The 26,477-nt window shown below is 40.6% G+C and overlaps 1 protein-coding gene across 2 annotated transcripts in view; it reads left to right on the top strand.

Moving 5' to 3' along the window:
- The first annotated feature begins 314 nt into the window (after window positions 1-314).
- The window catches only part of slit3 (slit homolog 3 (Drosophila)), a 240,606-nt gene continuing 214,443 nt past the window's right edge, over window positions 315-26,477 (top strand). The window contains exons 1-3 of one of the 2 annotated variants that reach the window (XM_086084418.1): window positions 315-365; window positions 20,893-20,964; window positions 24,820-24,891. In XM_086084418.1, the coding sequence (XP_085940544.1) occupies window positions 355-365; window positions 20,893-20,964; window positions 24,820-24,891 (155 nt within the window). In that variant the 5' untranslated portion in view covers window positions 315-354. Of the gene's footprint in view, window positions 366-4,700; window positions 5,358-20,892; window positions 20,965-24,819; window positions 24,892-26,477 lie in introns of those variants that run through there. The other variant, XM_086084417.1, reaches the window with a different exon arrangement.

Raw genomic sequence — 26,477 nt, forward strand, 5'->3', positions numbered from 1 at the left:
TTATTGTTATTATTTATCCCTGACTTATTGACTTGCAAGTCAACAAGTCAGGGACTTGCTGACTTGACATTGATTGGCCCTTTTCTACCCCGCCCCCTTTCCCAGAGCCAATCCGCTCTTCACCCAACATTTCAAATCTGCTTTCTGAGTTTGCTTGAACTTTTCGGCGCGCGCCGCATGCAGACCATCGCTCTCGCTCCTGTTTAAAAAAAACAAAAACACGATTGGTTTACAGAAGAAGCACTCGAGCTTAATTGGAATAATTGCAAAGTAAATCAAGCAAAGCGCAGAGCGAGTGGAGCTAACGACATTAGCGGGGCTCATTCCGAGGACTCTTTGAGTGCGGGGACCACCATGGAGGCCCAGTAAGTCAATGAACTTTCACGTGGCGTTCGCGCCAATCAGCCACACGATTCCTCACTGCGACGTCCCTTGTGGTCCGTTTGCCGGCAATCAGCTTGATGTGTTTGTTTGGAATATCGCTGACAAATTCCTTTGCTGAGGTGTCATATTTGACACTACCTCTTGCGAATGTCTTGCTTTGACTTGCTTCAACATGATGTGCATGCACTCATGGCTGACAATGAGGCACTCTAAAGTCCCTGTCCTCAAATCCCTTGTTTGTTTGTTTTCTCCTCGCTCTTTCACCTTCAGGTTTTAACTCTGTGTAATGCGAGCATACTTGTTTTTTCTTCCTCACTCCTCAGCCTTCTCAACATGATGTGCATGCACTCATGGCTGACAACGAGGCGTTCTAAAGCAGACATGCCCGCGTGAAGCCCAGGTCTAAATGCTGGCTATAAAGTATTTTCAAAAGACAAGTCGAGTATTTTTAAAAAGGGGGGGGGGGATCCCTTTCTTCACTGACATGCTCACTCATGGCTGACAATGAGGCACTCTAAACTGGCCATATTACTAGTGCGAAGCCCTGGTTCATACACTAGCTGTCGAGTTCGACTTTTTGAAAAGAAAAAAATAATCCTCCATCATCACACTTCTGCCTTTCTCTGCGTGACATGCGCACACCCGTGGCTAACAACGAGGCACTCTACAGCAGCCATGCCAGTCCACACATTGGCGGCCAAATCTGACTTGTCCCCGTGATGTGCATGTACTCATGGTTGACAATGAGGCACTCTAAAGTCCCTGTCCTCAAATCCCTTGTGTGTTTGTTTTTCCCTCCATCTTCCACCTACTCACTGTAATGTGTGTGTAACGAGGCGCTCTAAAGCGGTCAAGGAACCCAAAGCCCTGATTCACACGCTGGCTGTCAAGTCGGACTTTTTGGAAAAATGCGTTCTCTGCATGACGCGCAAATGTGTGAATTCACTTTCCAGGTTTTGTAAGCGAAATGATCAAAGTGCAGCGTTTTTCCGCTCTTTGGGGTGAGAAATCCCCTGCGATATCAACATGCCGTTCTGCACATTAGCAGGCTTCGCTACATGCTCAGGTGCTAAGTTGTGAGGTTCGCACTCTTTGACAGGCTGCACCTTTGGGGGCAAACTCGGGGGGCAGAGGCAATCGCCCCTGACCGGCTTTAATTTCCCATCATGCCAGAGGACACCGATGGATGGGGGTTCGACGTTAAGGGAATCCGAGTGAACCGCTTCTGCCGTTGAGCTCCGACCACATTTTCACATGTGCCTGAAATAATAAAAGGGGCTGCGGCACAAGGGGGAAATTTTAATAAAAATGGGGGGCGGGCCGACATGCAGTTCTGAAAATAGTGAAAATAGGTTTTGTGGGTAAAAATGTATGTGCGTGGATGATCTCTATTGAGAAAGTAATTATCATGTTTGGACTGACACAGTCTAAGAACCGCAACATTGTGAAAGTCGTCAAATTTGAAATTCAACCACAGTTTTGGATCAATCATAACGCATGACCTCATCATTTCTCGTAAGCAAGTTTGATCTTTGTCTTTCCTTTTGTGAGGACCACCAGTGACGGTATTTGAAGCACTATAATTATGGAAGTTCCTTTTGGAGCAAACAAGATTGATTAAATTAGTTGATTAAAAAAAGAAAAAAAAAGTGCAAATGTATCAACTTAAACAACTCAAAATAAGCATTAAAAATCGTTTATTTTTGTTTACGATTATGCCAATTTTGTAATTGTGGAATGTAATAATTGAAATTGTAATTGAATTTTCGATTCATTGCGCAGCAGCCCTCGTGGGGACCATAGGTGGGCTCTCGCATCTAAAAAACAAACGAATGACTTGGAAAAGTCACTGCTTTATTGAAAGTTGTAGCAAATCAATTATTTGTTGCGTAATCTATTATTGAAGCCATTTAAGCAGTCGCGTAATGGATCTGCCACAGCTTTCATCAGTCGTCCACGCCACAGAGAAGCAAATGTTTTAATTAGTCTCAGTCCCGCCGCCATGCACCCAATGACTGACTTTGTTGCTTGCGGGCTTTGCACTATTTATGAGTCTTTGTGAGACAACTCAGGTTTTAATTTTCAACCCCCCCCCCCAAACCCCCCCCCCCCCTTCCCTCAAAGTCAACTGAAATGATCACAGTGGATTTGAATGAGAAGCTCAACAGCTGGGAGGGTGCATGTGCAGGATTGACCAATAGGGGGCAGCAGGATTTTAACAAGCTGGAGCTGGGAGACTTTTCACTGTCAAAGTCTTTTTGAGAGAGTGTGTGGCCCACTCAGCTGCTTCTGGAGAGCATTTCATAGAAAATAATGATAGCTTAACACGAGAACCTTGTTTCATACTGAAAGCTGACACCGAAATGTGTCTACAAGACATCTTTTTACAGCTTCACGAGCCCTCATCTTGTCATGACAACACTTTTTTTTTCTCTCTATAATATTGTAAAATGCTTAGAAAACAATACAATCGAGCAAAGTTGTGCATGTTTATGGTCAGTGCTGTTGTTCCGTTCCCATCCTGTAGGTGTCAGTAATGTGCACTGAAAAATAAATCAATCAATTTTCACAATGACGCTTATAACATTTTTGTGTTTTTTTTTTTTTACCTTCAGTTTGTAACTCACCTAAAGTCGCAAATGATATGTTAATATTAAGTTGTAAAATTGTTGTATTTTTGTATATTTCATTTGTTGTTGTATACTGTAAACAAAATCCACTTGAAAAAAAAAACACTTTTAAAGCGGACTTAACAAAACGTAAGCAAACAAACAAACAAAACGACTATAGTTTAATCCGGTTTGGTGTTTGAGCTAACTAAGAGGAAAGACTAAAGAAATTGGACATGTTAAATGCAACATTTGTCAACACACCCAAGCACTTAGCTGTGATATTTGCTGCATGCTTTGAATAGGGGGGGAAAAAATCAGTGCTCGTGGTGGACAAATCTAAAAAAATAAAAAATATTCAATTGAATGATCACAGTTTAAGGCACCCTTTCAGAAAAATAAGTTTCAAGCTTGCTGCATGCTTAACTCATTCACTGCCATTGACGGCTATAGACGTCAAAAATTCATTTAAACTATTTCTATTAGTTTAACATATTTTTCCACTTTTGTTAACAAGAGTATGAAAACCTAGAATTTTTTGTAATTAATCGTGAGTTAACTCGTGAAGTCATGCAATTAGTTATTAAATTGTTAACTCGCGATTAATCATAAATTTTATATCTGTTCTAAATGTAAAAATAAAATAAAAAAATCGAGTTTTTCATACTCTTGTTACCAAAAGTGGAAAAAAATGTAAATTACTAGAAATAGTTGAAATGCATTTTTGACGTCTATAGTCGTCAATGGCAGTGAATGAGTTAAGATGATGGAAGGTGGGTGGGCGCTATATGGTACTTAATTGTGAAACAAATGTGATTTAGGTTTGATGAAAGAAAGAAAAGATTGCAGTACATATCCAACATGGAAGCACAGTTTTAAAGCACCCTTGCAGAAAACAATGAGAATTTTTTGGCTGCATGCTTTGAATGTGGAAAATATTTTCCTTTCCGTTTATTCATCAGTTGATTATGTGAAGGTACAATATCTGACACAAAAGCATTTATCATTTTAAGAAGCAAGACAACATTTTGAAAAGCAACAAATGTTGCTGCATGCTTTGAATGGGTAAAAGCGAGCGCAACATGGTGGATTAATCGAACTACAATGGAACCATGATTTGCATAAGATTACATTTCTCACCAAAATTTGCTTGCGCTTTTTGTATGTCAGTTTGGAAATGGTGCGGACTAAAGCAAAACATTTCACATTGTTTTCTGCATGCAATATTATTTTTGATTATTATTTTTTTTAATTGTTGCCAGTATATCATGAAAACCACGGTAATCAAAGCTGGAATGTTGGCTGCATGCTTTGAATGGGGGGGGGGGGAGGGGTGAATGAGCACCATCTAGTGGACAACTGTAGATAAACATAAGGGAGCATTTAGCATGGAATCCGTTTCTTGAGATGAACAGGGCGGTGCTTTTCAATGCAAATGTCACTTTTCTGTCTTTGCCATTTTATTTCACCCAACATGGCCGGAAAACCGAAAATTGTTGAATAGCACAAAATGCCCATGAGAATAGCCTGAAGGATAGTCAAATTGGAAGTGTTGTGTTGTGGCGGAGAGAAAGTGAGAGAGTGAGAGAAGGAGGGAGGAGATGATTTTGGGGGAGGAATGAAGGGGGGGTGGGGGGGTGGGGGGGGGGGTTGTTCTCTCCTCGCTCCAAACCTCAGTGCGCACCAGTCTGCGCTTTGCCACTTCCCTCTCAACTTCCCTCCCGGCAACTACTTCTTTTTCTTTCTCCTTCTTTTATGTTTATTTTCATGACATCACTTCTTTTATTGGCCTGCCGTGGATGGGATGCTACTGACTATTATTCTCCCTCCCCGACTAAACATTTCACCTCCCCCGAAGGAGAAGTTTTGGATGTGCTGACTTACCGGATTGAATGGGGGGGGTGGGGGGGAACCACTTTTGGAGACTTTACGCATCGACTTGAGGGATGAACGTGAACTTCTTGCCTGCACATTTTTTTGTTGCTTTTGTCTCATTGTTAATGTGATTTAACTTCCTCTACCACCCCCCCAAAAAAAGGAGTCTTTGTTCCAACGCTTTTTCGACTTTTAGGTGGAACTTTTTTTTTTCCCCTTCTCTTTTTCAAAACCTTGGAGATTCAACTTTCAATCGCAGCTGCACCGGATTTCTCGTTTGAATTCAATCGGAGTGGATATCATGCGTCGGGGGGCCGAACCGAGCCGGCTTTGGGCTCTCTCCGTGGCCCTGGTGGTGCTGGTTCTGTGCGCCGTGTCCGGCGTGCACGCGTGCCCGCACAAGTGCAGCTGCTCCGGGTCCCATGTGGACTGTCAGGGTCTGGGGCTCAAGACGGTACCGAAGGGGATCCCGCGCGGGGCCGAACGCTTGTAAGTGTGCACCACCAACATTTGACTTGACTGATGACGGGAAGCGAAAACGACTGCTTGCGTTCAACATTTTGGGTCGGCATGCAAATTTGGGGCTCCAATGTAAAAAGGTTTGCTGCTTAAAAGTAGAGTAACGCGTTGCATCCTCCAAGAGCTTTAGAGACGAGAATCTTGGCAAAACTAAGGGAGAAAGTTCTCAAAGAATGCGCTCAGTCCTGAATTTGAGCTTTTTAAAAAAATAGAAAAAATAACAAAGGCATGTCACAAAATGTTGTTTGAAATGGACCGATTGTCAAATTATGAGCTCTCAAAAAGTATCTTTTATCACTATTTAGAGTTGAGGAAACAGTCGATTGTTTGGCTAAAAAAAAGAAAGGGAATAAATTAATAATAATAAATAAAATACAATAAAAAAAAAATAATAAAAAAAAAAAAAATTCTCAAACATAATATTTTTTAATCATGATTTAAAGTTAAGGAAATTGTACCATCTGTAGAATTTTACAAGAAATAACTGTCAAAAAAGTTGCTAGCTAGTTCCTGTAAAATCTCATTTAATTACTGTGAAAATCTGTTACAGTATATTACTGTATTTTTGTTTTTTCTACAAGTATTTACTATATATAAATTACAGTTACCAGTATTAGATCGCTAATTGTACAGCAAATTACTGTACTTTGCTTTTACCCATAAGGCACTTTGTTTTACCCATAATGCATTGCGGTATACCGTTAAATACTGTAACATTTAAAAACAAGATAATGCCGTCATTTTTTACAATAGATTTTACAGAAATTTGTTACAGTGTAGTTTTGATTTCTAAGAACTTTTATTTTTTGTGTGTGCTTAATTTACCACTTAGAAGTTGAGATTAACGCAACTTTCCTAAAACAACCATTTGAAAGTTAATGCATTTTCTAGGCAAAGCTCCGTGAAAAAGTTCTCAAAGTATCTTCAATTTTGATGAACGAAACATTGCTGACTTCCCTTTTAAAAATATTTTTTTGTAATATTTTTGTCTTCACAACGATGATTTACCACTTAATGTGAAATTCTTTCCAACTTCATCTGAAAATGTAACATGGGAGACGAAGTGTGCAAATGAAAGTGTCTTTTGGAAAAAAATGTTCAAGTTTCGGGCTCAGCACTGAAAATTTGCCACTGATAAGTTGAATGAAATGCAACAATTTCCCAATTCTCTTTTTGAACTTAACATGTGTAAGACGAGGTCTTTTGTTGGCTAAACTAAGTGGAAAAAGTTACAAAAGCCAATTTATCACCAATTCAAATTCCTGACTTTTTTTTTTTAAGATAAAAAAACAACACCAACATTATAATGGCTTACTTTTGTCTTCGGGGTCCCCCAATCTACTTGAACAAGCTTTCCCAACCTGTTGAGTGCAGTGTGACGATGCCACACTCACACACACACCTATGCTGCAAAGCTATATGGAAGTGATTATGCATGCTAATGGTGGAGCCCCCCCCCCCCCCCCCCAAAAGAAAGCCCCCGCGGGCGATCCACAACACAGCCGAGCCAGAGACAACAAACACAATCAGTGTAAAGGTTTCGAGCGGGGCGCTGATATGATTTGCATGCTGTGATGCATCAGCAGACACCGGACACTTTATTAGGAACAGCCAATTTGGATTGTTAAAAAAAAGTTGTGCAATTTTGCTGCTTTCGATTGTTGGAATTGTCAAAACTTGAGTTTTGAAATTGGTGCAAAGAGGCTGCTTCAAACCAAAATGGCCGACTTCCTGTTGAGTTTTGAGTATGGGTCCCTGAGGCTTTTTTGTGCGCCTTGCTGTGATCGACGCATCTCCCATATTTGATGTTGATCGGTGAAAGTAGGGTTGGGGGCTGATTTTTTTTTTCCCAGTGGGTGCTACTGAGTCAGTTTGGGGGTCCGCATTCATGCATTTTCCTCACGGTCCAACTCTACACAAAATTCTGATGTTTTGGTGCTGTTCTTGAAGTACTTTTGGATGACACCCTCCATTGTCATTCTTCAGGTGTACCTAATAAAGTGGCCAGTCGCAAAGCACGCACAGCTCTGCCCGCCCGGGGGCCCTCGACTTTTTTTTTTGTCAGGTGACCTTCCGGGACCTGTTGGCTTGTTTTGCAGCAATCCCCTGAAGACGTTTACACGCTAAGAAAATGCGTGATTAGAGCAGGCTGTGATGGAAGGGGGAGATTTGAAGGTTGGACACCCCACCACCCCCCCCCCCTCCTTAGGAGGACACTTCTGATTGTCCAATGCTGTTTGGAATCATTCCGTATCCCACAATATTGTGTCCTATTCAATGAGTATTGTCGTACTGTGTGAATGTGTGTTGTCTTGTTTATCCACTATGAAGTGAATTTTTGCCAAAAGCATATACACATTTGCTCATTTGCTGATTTATTTGGTAATAGTATCGTTTTTTTTTGTCACCATCTAGTGGGATCTTGGTGCAAATAAATATTCATGATATTTTTTTTTTTGACGAGTTGTCCTTAAATGCTATCTTGTGGCATCTGGAGGGAAATACTTTTTTTTTTTTTTTTTTTTTTGACGGGGGCGAAAATTATGAGTGCTATTCGTTAAAAAAAAAAAAAAAGAAAAAAAAAGTGCTATTCGTAACTCAGATCATTTTTCTTCATTGGAATGAATGGACATTTCATTAATGCGTTCCAAACACCCACATTTTTTTGTAGTATGTTTTTAAATAAGAAAAATAGCACTTGGCATTATTTGTAGTCTTACCTTAAAACAGCACCGTGTGCAAGAACAACCCCCCCCCCCCCCTTCAAACTTTTCATCGATAACTCCTCACTTTAACGTGCTCAGCTAAATCTTCAGATCCTTGTGTCTCTACAAGGGGGTGCAAGCTTTCTATACAAATGCCAATGATTTATTTACATTTAGTGGCGCCAATAGAAGACCAATTTGCGTAAAATGCCGCATTGTGCGGCTGCACGTCGCACAATGCCACAAATCGCCACTGACTGTACCGCAAAATGACATAACTGTGATGAAATGGAATGAAATGAATTCAACCGTTTTTTGCAACATTACTTTTGCTGAACATAATCTTCACAATTTAGTTTGCCTTTTTTCGCTACGCAATCATATTTTTGTATGATTTAATGTTTGGCGAGACGGAGATGGATTTTTTTGAGGACGATGCACATTCCGATGTCTGACGGAATAAAATTCCGATAAATGATTAATCAGCCGATTAATAAAAAAAACAAAACGATTTTTGGCTCCTTAACTTTAAAAAAAAAAGATGAATTACAAGCAGAACGTATGAGAAAAATCTTTAAAAAATTGGCTAATATCTATGACTGCATTTAGAATCATTCACTCGTTCCCAAATCTCTTCATAAGCATTTTTTATCGGCCTTTTCGGTGAACTGTATCATCCACTCGATGTGATGATCTGGACTCGGTGGGAAGAAAGCAAACAAAGCCGTCCCCCCGTCCCCCCCGTCCCCCCTCATTCCAGCGCGTCCGCAAAACAGCGTCGGATGACGACGTTTGTCACGTTCGCTCGCGTCCTGGCACGAAAATCCTGCTTAAACTCACGAGATCTGTTGTGGTTCGGGTCCCCCGGCGGCTGTTTATTTGCGGAGGCTGAATGGAAAACAGAGCGAGACGTCACCTCATGTGCTTCCAGCAACACTTGTTTCTAATTGCGTGCATATTTGAATCCATAACTTGATCTCTTTGGTTGCCGTTTTCAATGTGGCGCGTCATGGGACGAGTTTGAACATCGATGAATTGCTTTCATAGATTACACAACACTCCATTGTGTGCAACTTTCTATGAAGCAGGGACTTAGTTGAGTGCAAAAAAACGTCACGATTCCAAGACCAAAACCAGATGACAATCGTAGTACCGAGACTGACCTGCGAGAGGCAGCATGGTGCCAAGGGGAAGAACTGTGTTGATGACATACATAAGGATTTGAGATCATAAATATTGAAAACGATTAACACTTATGACGGAGCGCTGCTTACCATTTTTCCTAGCAGATCTGGGGAAAAAAAACTTTATTAACATACCCAACACCAGAGGATGATCAGTAACGTTAATCTTCTCGAGATTTATTACAATCTGTTAATTTTTTTATTTTTTATTTTTTATTTATTTTTTCCTTTTTTTACAATCGGGTTTTTGATCGGTGATAAAATTTGTCCTGAAGTTGGTATGTGGGTATCCTGTCAAATGGCGTTGATACATTTCAGATCGTAAATGTTGAATAGGTTTAATATTTACGATTGTTGTTGGAGAAAAACCGGGAGGAAAATCAACACTTATGACAATCGGTCCTTACCATTTTCCGAGCAGATCTGGAAGAAAAATCTTTATAACACCCCCCCCCCCCCCCCCCCCCCCCCCCCCACACCACAAGATAATCAGTTCGGGTAATCTTTTGAGACATCCAACAATCGGGCATCGTATAAAATGTGCAAATATTTTTACGCGTCCCAATACTTTTGTCCACATGAACTCCCAATTTAATATTGCAACAGGACATTTGAGAAGGGAACTCTCATTTATCCCCCAGTGGAAAATCATTTTTTGGGGGGCTACTTCTACTACTTCTACAACAACAACAACTTACTACTACTATTTTTACTCTCCTTTTTATCGCTAGTTCAAACCATATGTATGCACTTGGAGAATGCTAATGTAAAAAAAAAAAAAAAAAAAAAAAGAGTCCCAGTAGTGGTTACAAGTACAAGACACAGGTTGAGAGGTGGCGAGAAGTGGGAATCAAAGTCAACGGTGGTGAAAATAACCCCTGGATAACCTGCCGTTTAATATTGAAAACCACGGGGGACCAGCTCGGCTGGCCGAAGAGTGGTGGGGGGGGGGGGGGGGGGGGGGAGGTGGTGGGGGAGCCAATCAAAATTGAAAATAGTCGCCCAGACAACGCTTGGATGTGACATTTTACTCAATGCAGACTGACCAATCGTAGCGCAGAATTAGCTTTGGCACGTGTATACTTTCAACTTTTTTTCTTCTTCAAGTTTTGTATACAGTGAAACCCGCATTTTATTTTTTTGTTATTATTATTATTTTTTTTACTGTTTACTATTTACCAATCCTCCTATTTAATTGTTCAGGTAACTAGGCTAGCGATAGGCTTGGCTAGCTGAGCCAGTTTAGCTATTAAGGCTAGCAACAAGCTACTGGCTGGAATGGTTTTTTATGGGCTTATTGCTGTGGAATGACTGTTAGCGCTGATTGTTGTTAGCGCTTTACTCGGAAGTTCTAATATTATGGCGAGAACATGAGGGCAAATTACTCTCCAAAAACGTTAGCAAACGTAACCAGCTGTGCTAATATGAACTTAGCTACACTTGTTGCTAGAGGTCTATCTTTTGCTTATGAGTGATTCCCGTAGCGGTTGTTGTAAACTTTTTACCCAAAGTGCTAACAATGTGCGACTGATGTGAGGGCTGCCTATTTCCTATCCATGATGTTAGCATCAGGCTAGCTAGCCACCGTACAGGCTCCTGGTTGTTATGGTTGCTTTTGAGTGGCTAAAGTAGCTGTAGCTAAAATGCTAAATTGATGTTACTAATGAGATGGTTACTTACCATTCCCACTGCTGGCTAGCTTAGCCAGTTCCACAGACAAGGCTAGCTAGTCAATACAGTACAATGGATAAGTCAAGTCATACGATCTTGTTCAGCCCAATTAGCCATTTTGCGCTTGAGTTTGATTTCTAAAGCTTCACATTGACTTTTGCCAGCAGGAGGAAACCTTTTCTTCACGATTATCCGTTCAATAGAACGTTTGGAAGGTTAACAAAACGGCCTCACCTCTTCTTTCTTCCCCAGTGACGCTCACGCGAACGTTTCCTCAGACCCGTCGCTTCTCTCAGGTTGCCCTCCCTTGAGGAGCCACTTGACACCTCATTTGCATCTAATTAAGACGAGGAATGAAGAGTGGAAAGGATTGAGGGGGGGCGCAACAGTCTGAACCAAATCTGAGGAAAATCAATGTGAGAGTTCACGGGTCCAATTCGCACCTGCCTAGCTAAGCACGCTAACGTGCGCGCGGGAGTGTAGTTGTTATTTCATTAAGCTAGTGCTGTGCTAGGAATGATAGCAAACCACTCCATCCTCTTGCCAAAAGTCTCTTCTGATTGGTGGTCGGCCCTGAGAAGCGCCACGCCCTCCTCTGAGCTCGGCGGCGGCAACATTCCACGGCGGCGAGCCCGATTTGAATTCGAACAACCGCGCGGACCGTCGAGACTTTTGAAGTCGCGACGGTGAATTTCATCCAACCGCAATGTGTTCACTTTTGAGTTTTGGACGCGTCGGCCATGTTTTTGTTTGTTCTGCACTTCTGCGTGTTTGCGGGACGCCTCAGCGAGAATGCGGGCAGGATGGCGCTGATGTCATCGCACAGCGTTATTGCTATAGCAGACATTTTTTTGTTGTTGAAGTACAACATAAAAAGCCACAAGCGGCTTTTTTATTTTGCCGCTGATCATGTGGCGGTCGCAAACTGTTTGATGCACTTGAGCCAAACCAAAAAGTTCGGGCTGGTGCTTGTAGGTCAGTGGGTGACGCTCCAGCTGACCTTCTTCTCTTTTCATGACTTTTTTGTGCCGCTCGGCCGGCCAGCTGGCTGAAGCGCGTTTTGGTTTTCGGGCTTTCTGGGAAACTGCAACACACACAACAGGAGGAGGCTCACACATACTGACGCACATGAAGGATTTGAAATTGCGAGTGAATGATGTTGCGGCCAAGCAAAATGCCGGGTGGTGTCACGTGATGTGGACGAGGATGCCAGCGTGCCTTTCTGTGACTCTTCCAGTATCTCTGTTGCAGTCTGCTGATGACACTGTTAAGCATTGATCAATGATACGAAAATAATTGACCGTTTAGCTCATCAAACTAATTTGCTCCCAAATACGTTCTATTTTAAATGTCTTAAGTGTCCCAAAGACGTATTTATACGTGTTTAGGTTTGTTTTTTGTTTTTTTATGCTAGAGCATACAGAAGGCTTTAATGCAGCCTCTGAACTGCAGAGAACGGGCGAAGGAATGCTAGTAATTACATTGACGGCCTAGCAGGTGGCAGCAGAGTACAAGAGATCAACCAGGGCCATGTTGCAAACAAGCTCATTTACCCACAGTTCTAAACAGATTTGTGAATAATGATGAAACTTAGCTATATTCTCATGGTAATTGAGGCAAAATTGAAACAGATAGAAATATTATATACATTATATTATATATATTATAATAGTTTTTTTCCTGATGAAAGAAGAGACTCTTATCTTTCTTTTGGTAGGTTCCATGTTTTTATAACAGTAGAACACAATGTTCTGTGGATCTTGCAAAATCAGTCAAAATCCAGTAAAACAGTCGGGAGCAAACGGGGTTGCTTCAGTGAAAATGGCTGGGAGTATTTGGTATGGTATTTAGCTCGTTGATTGCCAATTGTTTTAGAGCATTTTTACCACTTTTTTTGACAACAAAAGAAGGAACCAACCCCCCCCCCCCCCAAAAAAAAAGTAGAATCTCTTCTAGCGGCTTTCTTCTTTTCCCATTGAATTGTAACATGTTGAAATATATGTGCATTTAAATAAATGAAGTTAGATTTCAGACTTACATATTTTATTGAATTATGACACTTTACTCCATGTTTTATTATTTCTCTAATTTAATATTAGTTATTTAATTTGATTATTTTTGTTTGTTTTTCAAAGCATAAATAAAGACTGTTGAATTAATTACATAATTTTTAATAGTAGCTATAGTATTATTATTATTTTTTAAATTTTAATAGTGATCAAATTATTTTTTTAATTTACTTTTATCTTGATTTGTTAAATGTATTTTTATTTTCTTATTGCAGTTAAATTAGTCATATATTCTTGCATTTATTTGTAATATGTTTATAATATATGTAAAATATATATATATATATATATATATATGAAATGAGATTTCAGGCAGACATATAATTTTTTGAATCATGAAACTTTACTCCATATTTTCTGTTTTATTTGTCTTTTATAATCTCAGATATTTTATTTTTTTAATTTTAATTTTTTTATTTATATATTTTAATCATCAAATTGGACTCCAGACTATTTTCATTCTTTTTACTGAATGATGAAACTCGACTTCGGATTATCGTACATTTTGTCTTCGAGAACGTCCGCAAACTCGAGCCTGAATCAAGAGCGCCTCTGCAGGTAGCAGCCAGGTACTGCAATCCCAATGCTTTAAATACACCGCTAATCAACAACTTCTCCCAATTGATTCTTAGCTTTCAATTCATCCATTATTACCTTCCTTCCTGAGTGAGTCATCATTTTCATGTTTGAATCTTTCTGCACTGATAAAACGTCTCATTGTTCTTGAGAGGCGTCTCACCAGTCAAAACTTGACGACCACCGCCACCTCGGTGTCCTGCATGAGTAAATCCAGACAGAAGCGAGTCGCCCAATAAACTTTCGCGGCGCAAAGCAAACACAGCGACGCTTTACGAGCTCGTTTAGCTCGCCACCCTCAAATAAAGGGACACTGGCCGGGGTGGTTCTTCTTTTCATGTGGTCCCACCGTCGCCCTCGTCACCAAACCGTGACGTGCTTCTTCTTCAGTCTGAGCGGGATTAGCGTTGGCAAAGGGACGGCGCTTTGCGGCAGTAACAATAAAAACATTTAAAAAATGTTGTAAATCACGTGAGCAAGCGAAGACGCTGAATCTGCAAGACGCGTTAATGTGACAGAGGAAGGGAAATCAACACAAACTGGAAATTGGGCAGTGAAGTCATGTTTCCACTAAGCAGTTTGCGTCGGTTTGATTTGGAGATTTGAGAACCACGGAATGTGTGTGGGCGGGATGGCGATCGCGTGACATCATGGCGTGGTGACACAAGCTGACAATTAATTTGACAAAAAGATACTCAACTACTGCCTATTGTCGTTTACTATCAGAGGTAGTAAATCCAGGTCAAGAAAGTAAAAACCTTGCCGCAGTTTTGCTTTAGCCCCCGATGTTAGCTAGCTAGATAGCTAGCTCCCTAAAAGGTAAACAAGCGCCATCGGAGCTAGCTAAAAGGTAAACAAGCACCATGGGAGCTAGCTAAAAGATAAACAAGCACCATAGGATCTTGTTAAAAGGTAACAAGCACCGTGGGAGCTAGCTAGGGAGCTAGCTAGCTAGCACCTGGGGCTAAAGACAAACTGTGGCAGGGTTTTTACTTTCTGGACCTGGATTTGCCACTTCTGTTTACTACCTAAAAGGTAAAGAAGCACCATGGGAACTAGCTAGGGAGCTAGCTAGCTAGCACCTGGGGCTAAAGACAAACTATGGCAGGGTTTTTACTTTCTGGACCGAGATTTGCCACCTCTGCTTACTATTCATGAATTCATCTATTTGAGCTTTATTGTGGCACCTATCTTCAGGTCTTTGCGGCTCATTGCTAATTTTTGTACGCTTTTTATAATGTTCAAAGAGCTCACAAGACGGCGCTAAAGCCACGGCGAATAGAAAAGTAGTGATTGGTGTCAAGGAAGTATGTTGAAGTGATCACAGAGCTTCGTATCTTGGATTTGTTTGCAAAATTACAGAGAGTCTTTGCTGCAAATGTATTTTTGGCTCTCGGATCAAGATAACCACCAAACCTGGGTCTCATGATTATTTGGTTCGTAGCATTGACATTAGCATTTGGCATCTGACAAAAAGTAGCCTACTGAATTAAAACTGTCAAGCTACTTAAGTTACAATAGATTGTTTCCAATTCCGATGACGACGTCATTGATGTCAATTTTATTATGAGATCATTCACTGCAATTAACCCCAGTTTCGATTTGATACGATTTAATCATTACGATCTGTAATTCATTCATTTATTTGATGCGAGTTACGACGTGAGTCCGCTCACTTCCGATAAGATTCACTCAAATTCCGATGTCATTCACTCCAATTTTTCGACATGATTCACTCCGATTACGGAAAAATTACAATCTGATTTGCACCTTATTACACTGTACAAAAAAAATGATGTCATCATTTTAACAGTATGATATAATTTGATCAACTATAATTATGATGCCTTGAGAAGAATTCAAATTTCAATATAATTCACTCCGATTACAATACGGTTTGATTCACTCAACTCAATTGAATGTATTTCACTTCAATTCCCATGTGACGTGATACGATTCACTCAAATGATGATGCAATTGCGACCAATTGTGATGCAATTTATGCTGCACTCCAAATGAGATACGTCATTACCTCCAATTCAGATTCTGATTCAGTCAAATTACACCTGACACAAAGAGAGAGTTCTGGTTCCTCCATTCACACTTCACCAACTGAACTGCACCAGCCAAGCAGTCAACCAAGTATGAAGACAGTCCAAGACTGGATTGTCCCTTTAAAGAAGTACAAGTTAGTGTCCATCAGCATCCCAAAAATGTGACCAACGTTTGACTTCTTTTCTTGGTCCTGGCTCCTCTTTCATCTGTTCTTGGACTTAAGGTCAACCTGGGTTTGCGTCGGTTTCCTTTGGCAGCGTCTTCATTTCGGCCTGTGACAAAGCACCGAGACGGTCCAGCTGAAAGCGTCCACGCTCGATGTCTTCTGGGAAATGTTCAAAGGCGACGTGAGGAACAATCTCGCCGCCGTGCTGCCATGGCAAGAAACCGCCGAGGCTGGCCAGATTCCTCTCAGTGGCGTTTGCAAATGTTTGCTCTCGCTCTGTAAATTCCGCCAGGACAAAAATGCGGGCGGCCGGTCAGCATGTTGAATTACGTGAATGACAAAATTGGCTTTGAAAAATTCGTCTTTAAATCCACACAAGGACGCTTGTTTTGTTCGAAGCAGCTACTCTCTTCTCCGATGGCCACTTTGCCATATCAGTTATTAGCGCGGGCAGCTAATGTTACATCACGTAAGCCGCCTGTTGAATTTTCATGCCCGACGTCAGTCCTTTCTTCTCCTTCCTTCGGTGACGGACACGCTGGAGAACTTGGTCAAGGGGATGGGAGGGGGGGAGGGGGGGGGGGCGAAAAGGAAGTGGGCAATTAGGATTCCTTTGCGTGGCTGCGAGTCGTCCAGGGCGAAATTGAGCATACCTATCTGAGAGCAAGAAAGGGAGGAGACATTAAAAGCGCTTTGTGGAAAAAATAACAAGAGATTAGCGCAGGAAGTCCAGGACCCCCTTTTTTCCCTACTTTTTGCGCTCCTCAGAAGAGTGAAATACCCGAGAGAGGAAACTTGTCAACTTGTCCCGCACATGGAGGAAGCAAAGGAGCTCAAAGGTCAAGAAAAGGCAAACAAGACGTGTTGTAGATGAGACGGACGAAGAGCCAAAGAGCATTTGGAGTCAGGATTCCCCTTTTAGCTTCATTCCACTAGCGGTAGCAAAAGTACTTGCACTTGATACTAAAACAGAACTACAGCTACTTGGTACTGATTTAAAAAACAAAACAAGTGCAGACATTGAAAATGTAGAGCTTAAAAGCTAGCTAGTATTAGCCTGGCTATGCTAGCAAAAATGTGTTTGTATAGCCTTGCTAATGCTATGAACTCAGTAATGAAAAATGGTAATCTAGCTCATCCGAACAAATCATTTCACTGGATTAACATAAAAATAACATTTGGGCCATCAGTTATTTACAATACCCAATTTAAAAAAAATAATTTGACGCAATGGAAAAATAGCTAGCATTAGCCCGACTACAAAACAGTTTCCTTCTTCTGAGCTCGTACTGAGGACAAAAAATACAAAGAAAAAAATCTCGGCACACAGTTTCAAAGCATCTTGTCATAACTTTGTTAATGCGATCTGACTAATGAAAGCATACTAAATTAGGTAATGACAAGTGACAACAACTGTCTTTGACTTCATCAGCAGCATGTATTAAAAACATCTGAAAAGGATTCCAGGGCTCTGTTGAAACTCTCCAAATTTGATTTTATTATTATTATTATTTTGTCTTTGTACAGGCATTTTTTGAAAGCCAATTTATATCATGGCTGCCTTTAAATTCGTTAAATAAAAAGTGTTTTATTAATTAATTAATTTATTAATTTATTTATTATTTTTTATATTTTTGTTAAAACTATTTTAATACTTCCAGGGTACTGATGTAACTGTCCAACTATAATTTAAAAACACATTTTGGCAAATTTTTGTTAGGTTTCCGTTTTGTATTTTGTATTTTTTATTTTTATTATGGGTGTGTTTGTTGTTTTTGTCTGTGGTTGGTGTTTGTCATGTGTTCCTGATTTCTCCTCTTGTCTCGTTATGTCTGATCACGTTCACCTGTGTGTTTCTTCCCTTCCCAGTGTATCTGACCAATCGGTGCCCTCAGCCTATTGTGTTCCCCAGGTGTGTCTCATTAGTGTTGGTGTATTTAGTCTGTTGTTGTTTGTCCGCTCTCTGTCGGTCCATTGTCGTGTTTTGTCATTTGAGTTTGCGTGCATTTAGGACCTTTTTTTTTTTGCCGTTGTTGTTTCCTGTTGGCACGTTGTGCACCATATTGGGTCCTCAAGTACAATCAACCGTGACACTTTAGGGTTCCCCCAAACTACCTTCCACTTGCATGTATGTATTTATTGTATTTATTTTTGTTAACAATTACTGAAAAAAATTCCAGGGCTTTGCTGAAACTCTTAAAATATTATTTTATTACTATTGTTTCTGTACAGGCATTTTTTTTTAAAGGCAATTTATATTCTGGCTGTCTTTAAATTTATTAAATAAAAACTGTTTACAATTTTTGTTGAAATTATCTTAATACTTCCACGGTGCTGATGAAACTGTCCAAAAATAATTTAAAAACACATTTTGGCAACCTTTTTTTTCTTTTTCTGCTTTTGACTTCATCAGCAGTTGAGTTCAAAATTGGAGTGAAAGAAAAAAGTCCTCTCGGGGCGGGTTCTACCTTTTTAATGATGCACTTGATAGCTCGCTGCATCTGAAAGCAAAAAAAAAAACAACCTAAAAAACATGCAAATAAAAATCTCCTGCGAGATTCTACGTCAGATCCTCTGTTTCCGCAACTCTGGCCTCGTGTGTTTGACTGAATGCGGCGAGGCAGCGGAGTTTCCACAGCGGGCGAGATGGAGATAAGGATGGAGTGATGGCGAAAGACAAGGGGGAAAATGTAGCCAACTGTAAAAGGAGCAAGAGATTGAGATAAAAGAGGGGAGAGTAGAAGGAACGCAAAGCAGATTACAGGGGAAGGAAAAAGCAAAGAAAGTGTTTAGTCACCTGAGGAAGAGTGAAAGATAAGCAGGAGGGAAGGATGACATTAAAGAAATGTGGGGAAAAAAACTGAATTTCAAGAATATAATCTGCACAATTTGAAACCGTTTAAATAACAAATCTGCTGTTATTGCCTTTGTACAAACGGCAAAGACAAACGTTTGTGTGTGGGGAATGTGTTGAAAGTCCCCCCCCTGCGGAGTTCATGTCATATTTTCAGCTTCACCACATTTGACCTTTTCAGAGGCGCGATGCTCCCCCGGCCTCACCTTTAACCTCCTCCTCCTCCTCCTCACTTTGATTCTTTCCAGATTTCCATCACTGTCTGGCCCAGTGAGTCGCGGCACATTAGGCCCCGCCACACACGGCACTCACTCGCGCAGTGTTCCCGGGTTCTGCCGCAACGTTTCGCCGGCGGCTGACGGACGGAGATTCAAAATTCACATCGCAGTTGCAAGATGTGGCGACATGGCAAATTAGAGCCAATCAAAAAGCGTGGAAGCTTTCACTGAGGCTAAAAATCCATTTCTGGCTTCTAATCGAGTGAGAGTAACCATATTTAGAATTGTACTTGTTCCCGTGGATAAGAATACATTGTTAAAATAAAAATATACCGTACGTGCGGTGTATTTTATAACCGCACCGGTCATATTGAAATTCAATTCATATGATGATTATTTCAGTATACAGTGGTGCCTTGGAATTTGTGACCCTGTTTTTATTATTTATTATTTTTAACTTGGAGCACACATTTTACACTCTAAAAACAGTTGGCTCAAAAATGGAACGATCCACTTGATGGGTCAATTTGACCCAAATAAAGAATTTGACAATTTTTTATGAGTTGTTTTGCACTAAAAGACTCAAAGTTTGGTCAAATTGACTCAAGTAGAGGATCGGTCTATTTTTGACCCATAGTTGGGTTGTTTTTGACCCAATTGTTTTTAGAAAGTAGATAAAAGGTTGCTGTATGGTGGCAGTGAATTCAATTCAAGCAGCAATTTGGCAAGAGACTTTATTAATGCCACTCCTTGTTCAAATTCATTCTCACAGCCAATATAAAACAAAAATAATGACACGTATTATGCCAAACCCCTTAGCTTAATGCTAACAGACAATGCAAAATGTCATACACGGGCTAACGAATAGCATCAAGCAACATATAACTTAGCATCAACAAAAAAAATACCAATTCTCACTTTATCCCCTACTAAGAATAACCATTTAGAGCAGCAAACTCACTTAGAGTAATTGCGACCACGGAGGACCTGGGTTCAAACCCCGCTTGGACCACATTCTAGTACATTCGATGGTTCCATACCAACTGACTATCAGATCAGGAAATGGATTCAAATTTGACTGAAATGATTAAAACCCACTTAACACAGGTTGCAGTTCAAGTATTCTTTTTATTCATTTGTTATTTAACTACAATTAAAAATGTTCACATAAATTATCTTTCAATTTCCTTCATAAGCATTCAGCTTAGCATTCCCGCGCAACTTCTGCAGAAATTGTACTTATACTGTATTTGGTGTTGCGACATTCGTCTAAGAGAAAATATGTTCCTTGGTCCAATCTTCCCTTCCACCTTTCATTTTCCCCCGCCCGCTTCGAGTGGGTATGTTTGTGCCGCAACCCCACGGCGGAACCCCCCCCCCCCCCCCCCCACCAGGACTTGCAGTATGGCTCCTATTAGCTCCCTTGAAACCTAATACGGGGCTTAAATCAGATTTATAAATGTTTAGGTGTGTTATGAAAAACACACATGCAGGGGCTGCCTCGGCCAAAGCCAGACTGTTTACACGCTGATATATGCGAGCGTGTGTGTGTGTGTGTGTGTGTGTGAAACGAGGGAAAATTGCGTTTGTTGTCTTCGTTGCGGCCTAATTCCTTCCGTGCGACAGCGTTTCAATAAACAGTCGGCCGTAGAAAGCGAACCGGTCAACATACACGCACTTTATTCTACACGTTGTATGCGTCCGTAAGGTGATTGAATGACAGGCAGGAAACATGAGTCGCTTTTAAATTGTGCTGCAAAAAAACAACTCCTTTATTTCCTTCGTTTTAGTCTTTAATGCACATTTTTGGGTTAGTTGTTTGGGTTAGTTTGCTCGTGTGATGGTTTGCGTGTGTGTGGGCTCTACGGCCGCCGGGCATTCTCACGCTCGGCCGGCCTACATTTTTTAAGACGCACACTGTTTGTTTGTGCTCGTTGAACCTGATCAAGCTTTTAAGGTTTGTTTAATGATTGATTTTTCTTTTTTCCCCCTTTTCTTGCCCTGCAGGGACCTGAACAGAAACAACATCACACGGATCACCAAAGTGGACTTCTCTGGCATCAAGAACCTTCGAATTCTGTGAGTTTGTTGTCGGGGGGGGAAAAAGAAGATGTTTTTGTTGTAACAAAAAGCGATGTGAGCAAAATGCAACAACTTGTCTCAATTTATTTTACATGCTTGTGGTTGTTTGGATGAATAATCCTCGTTACACACCATAATGGAGCAAATCTTTACTTTATCTGTCCGCCCATCTTATAGCACTCCCTCTCTTGCTAGTTGATTGTTCTAGCTCTAGTGAGCTATTTCATTTATTTGTTTATTTTTATTATATTTTTTTTTTTAAAGGGACAGAACATAGTAATGAACATTTGCAAATGTCAATAGGTACGGGATTACAGCCGCCAGACTAATTTGTATCCCTTGTACCATTGGCAGGAAGGTTTCCAAAGTGAGAAGGAGAGTAGAGAGTAAAAGCAGTAAAGAAGAGTCGAAGCATAATACATAAAAAACATACATAAACAATACGTCTATCTAGCAAGCTAGCAGGCGATCGATCTATCGACCTGTCAAGCGAGCTAGCTATTGAGCTATCTGTTGTGCAAGCGAACTAGCTCCCTTTCTAGCAAGAGTTACTATATCTAGATAGCTAGGCTATTTGGCTATCGAGAAAACTAAATAGCTATCTGGCTAGCTAGACAGAACAGGACTTAGACTGCAGCTGATGACGTTTCTCAAGATCGCAAGGGCGTAAGAACAGACAAGAACGCTATCCATCCAGATAGCTAGGCTATCTAGCTAGGCTATCTAGCTAGGCTATCTAGATAGAACAAGATATGCACCGCAGCTGATGACGTTTCTCAATATAACAAGGGCGTAGAACAGAGAAGTTCGCTAGTTAAGAAATGGCTAGCTGGCTAGGTATCTAGCTATCTAGCTAACTACGTCTATTTCGGTATCTATTTGTATAGACCTCTCTACTTTACATACACTATATTCTTCAAACATTTCAATGTGCGCCCTATGAGATGGTGACTATAATGTAAATTTAATTGTGTTACGTGTTGAAGTGATCTTGTAGTTTTGTCCTATCTTAACCCTTGCCATTTGACCCTTTTTATTTCTAGTAAATTTGTTCGGTACGAGGACATACTGTTCCATGAAAGACAAACGCTTGGATGAGTTCCTTTTACACTATTAGATTGTGTGTGTGTGTGTGTGTGTGTGTGCGCGTGCGCGTGCGTGCGTGTGTTTGTGTGTGAGTTTGTGTGTGAGAGGGCCCATAATAACTATAATCACACAGGCGCACTCCACAGGCTGGCAGATAAAAATACACCCGCTGCACAAGCTGGGCTGGGAAGTGGAAATAAGTCGATGCATGTGTGTGTTTTCATTTGTAAGCACATTTGTTGACCACTGCGGCTTTTGGCGCTCACCTCGGCCAGTGTGACAACTTGTGTGCGAGCGCGGGCCATTTTTGTAGGCCCCCGACATATCTGCAGCGAACGGAGGGACTCGATGTGGACCAGCCCGTATTTGTGTGTGAGTGTGAGAGAGTGTGATGGCTTGGCGGTTTGTTTCATGTGGTTGGTGAGAAACTGCTGTGACATTTCCCCACTGTAAATCTCTGCAAATTGGCCTGGAGATGGTTTGTGGAAGTGAAGATAGTCTGAGAAAAGTGCTAGCTCGAAAACACACACACACACACACACACACACACACACGCAATTGGTGTACACTATACTATTTTTACGCACGGCGAGATAAAACAAGCGTGGCTTTTTCCTCCAGCCTACTTCAATGTAATTGTGTAATCACTACCATTAATAATGCCTGTTGATGGCAGATTTCTTCCCAGACGAGAATACCAGAATCCTTGGAGTGCACTTTCATTCGCTCGCCCCGCCAGTTGCTAAAATAATCCACAAAGTCAGTCTCAAATTCAATGTCGTGTAATTCATGCTTTTCCTATCAGATAGGCATGCATCATAAAAGACACCGTGTACTGTAAACACAACGACTCAAAAGACTCCGCCATGCCAGAAAAATGGCAGTAAATCAATGTCAAAATAATCTACAATGTCAAAGCACACTAAATCGACCTGTAGAATATTTCATGTGATCACACCTCCTAGCATGTACGTCGTTACAGATCTTAACTGTCATTTTCGGCATTATGACTTGAAATAATCCACAATTTCAGCAATGTTGCAAATACTACTATTTCAAAAATGTCCACAAAGTCAATGTCTCAAAATCGATGTGTGGTATAATTCATACTCTAACAGGAAGTGACTCTGTACCGTAAATGCACTCTCAAAATAATCTGCAATGTCAGGAAAATGGCAGTAAAGCAGTGTCAAAATAATCCACAATGTCAAAACCCACTGCCGCTAAATCCACCTGTAGAATATTTCCTGTGATCGCGCCTCCTAACAGTTACAGATGTTAACTGTCACTTTTGATTGTAAACGTGATGACTTGAAATAATACAGTTTCAGCAATGTCGCAATAATACTGTACCAAAATAATCCACAACAACCTCAGTCGATGCATCGTATTGCTCATTTTAACAGTTACGCATGCATCATAAAAGACACCCTGTACTGTAAGCGCAAATGACTCGAAATAATCCGCAATGTCAGGAAAATTGCAGTAAAGTAGTGTCAAGGTAATCCACAATGTCAAAACCCACTGCCGCTTAATTGACCTGTAGAATATTCCATATGATCACATAGCGCCTCCTAACAGTTACAGACATTAACTGTCAATTTGGACAGTAAACGTGACTACTTGGAATGATCCACATTTTCATCTATTTTCGCCATAATACTGTATCAAAATAATCCAAAAAGTCAAAGCGCACTGGCGCGCTAAATGAGCATGGCATATTATTCACCTGCTTACGCCTACCAGAATGACAACTACCTATTTACACTTCTGATGACTCAAAATAATCTACAACGTCAAAAATATTGCAGGAATGCAGCGTTGTATTACGACATGATGGCTAAAATTGTTTCTAACTGTCATTTGCGATCAATCATTTGTGTTGACATTATCAGATAATATAAATCGAAATAATCCACAAAAGTTAAAACACACGGGCACTTTCATGATATTTACCATCTTGAGCTGGTTAATTAGACACAACACGACAATGTCAGGGAAACGTAGATGTGTTCGAATCAAATGAACTCACAGTGAGACTTGCTGATACGTTGTTGAAAATGTTCTTACTTAGGAGGAGAAAATCCAGCTGTAAACTTCTTTAAACACGCGTTGGATTGATGAAGACAGCGCAGTAAATGATCCTGATGAGATGAAATTGGAAAGTGATTGGTGTTTGTCCAAGCCGTCTTGGAATGTCAAATCTTTTGGTCCGTCACTAAAAGGGCCGAGGAAAAATGACGGGGCTACACGCTAACGCCGATTGGGTTGAAAGATGGATCAAAGCTGGATGAAAGCGGATCGGACAGAAAGGAGGGATGAGCCCCGTGCTTGCTAGTTTTGGCCCGCCGCGTCGAGGCATTGAACGCGGTCGACCTTTTGCGTCAAGCCAGATTCATTTTTCAATCGCTGCGATGTCTTATTTTTGTTTTTCCAAGCATTCTTGTCGTCATAAAAGTGCAATCGCCTCCTTGGAAAACGTCTCCATTTCAATCTGGCACCCGCTTGACTTTTCTATTTGTGTTGGCGGGAGGAGGAGATTCAACCTGTTTCTCTCGTTCTCGGGTCAGCTGGAAACATCTGTCCATGAATGAAATCCTTCCAAAGTACTTAGTGGGAATACATTGAATTAATACGTTGTAATAGAGATGCAAGATGATTCTTCATTTGACTTTTTTTTTGTGTTTTTTTTTTTTTTTTGCTTGTGCTGAACTCCTCGATGTTTTGTGTTGTTCACTGTGTGTGTGTGTGTGTGTGTTGCTGCAGTCACCTGGAGGACAACCAAGTCAGCGTCGTCGAGAGAGGAGCCTTCCAAGACCTGCGACTGCTGGAGAGACTGTAAGTAGCAACATCTCACTCATAATCCACATACAGTACGGTAGACCCCCCACTATTATATTACTTTGATGGTGCTGACGCTCCTGGAGCAGCCAGAAAGTTTGTTGCCGAGGATACGTACAATGGTTAGCGCTCTGTTCAGAATGCGGCGTTAGCGGTCGTAGATAGCATTAGCATTGTTCCTGTGAGCTGTTGTTATAGTTTTCCGCTGGTTTGGTTGCTGCGTTAAGTTCTCGTTTGGAGAAACTGTCACGAGCCAAAAGCAGCCGCAGCAGACAAAAGTGCAGTTATCTTATCATGCTGACTGTAAATTACAGATCTAACATGGCTGCTGTTAGCTTCGTGATTGGATGAAAGAGTTCGTGGACGTGGAGCGAAATATGTTTACAGTCAGCAGTAACTCTTTGGTGTCTAAAAAAGGATCAAATATTTATCATACATAATGTAGACAGTGGTTTTCTGCAAAAGTTACAGAAAATTGCAAATAATGACTGCATTAATTTTAAAACATTAATCATTTAATTAAAAAAAAATTATTTAAAAGATCAAATATTTATCATACATATTGTAGACAGTATTTTGTTGAAAAAGTAAAAAATATAAATTCATTCAGTCTTTTTTGTTACAGAAAATTGCAAATAATTATTGCATTAATTTTAAAATATTAATCATTTAATTTTAAAAATTCATTCAACTAAATATTTGATTGAATTTATTGTTAATAAAGTAATGACAATTTTATATGAGTACAATTAATATTTTACTTTTATTAAGCAATTTGTTGATTAAAATTAAATTAATAATACAATCACGTACACACGTACGTGTTTATAAATTGACGGGACGACGTTGATTCAGACACTCGCCCCAAGGCTTCCAAAATGGTTCTTCATACGCTTGGGAACTACCCTGCTAGCGTGCCCAATTGAAAAAAAAGCTGAAATGCAATAACAAAATCCACTTTGATCCATCAAAACTTTCCATTTTCTCTACCTCAGTGACCTTTCTTTTTAAGAAAACGACTCGCTGCCTTGGAAAAATAACTAATTGCGGCCGTCTCCTTTTTCAGCAGTGTTCTAAAAACATATGTAATGGGCTAATTGGTTAGCTTAGCTCATTGACCCCATTGCCCAGGCTTGTGTTTAAAATTTGACTCTGAGTCATAGTCAGTTTAAAAATAACTTCCCTGCTGCAGTGGGTTAGTTGATGATTAAGTCATGCGGCTTGTTGCGAGTGCTCACTTCTGCATTGCGCACACCTAAAACCACCATCTCGGACCATGGACCAATGAGGAAATGACAAAGACAAGATGTAATCTACACATGTGAGGAGGAGGAGGAGGGGAAAAATGTTGTTGGAGTGGTAGCAAAACGTGTACTTGGGTGGAGATGGCACATCGCGATAGTGTTTATGTGGGGGGATCCGGAGGTGAGTCTCACTTTAAAAGGCTCCCCGAATGTTCTGGGTCAGGCCAGGGTCGGAGTTCATGGAAGGAAGGGGCCAACGGGGGCAAAGCGGTTGACTCGAAGCATTCAAACTTGTGGAATGTTTTTATTTAAATGTATTCATATATTTATTTTTGTACT

Source organism: Leptonotus elevatus, chromosome 9 (assembly GCF_054856555.1).
Source record: "Leptonotus elevatus isolate MCC_2025b chromosome 9, RoL_Lele_1.0, whole genome shotgun sequence".
Lineage (NCBI taxonomy): Eukaryota > Metazoa > Chordata > Actinopteri > Syngnathiformes > Syngnathidae > Leptonotus > Leptonotus elevatus.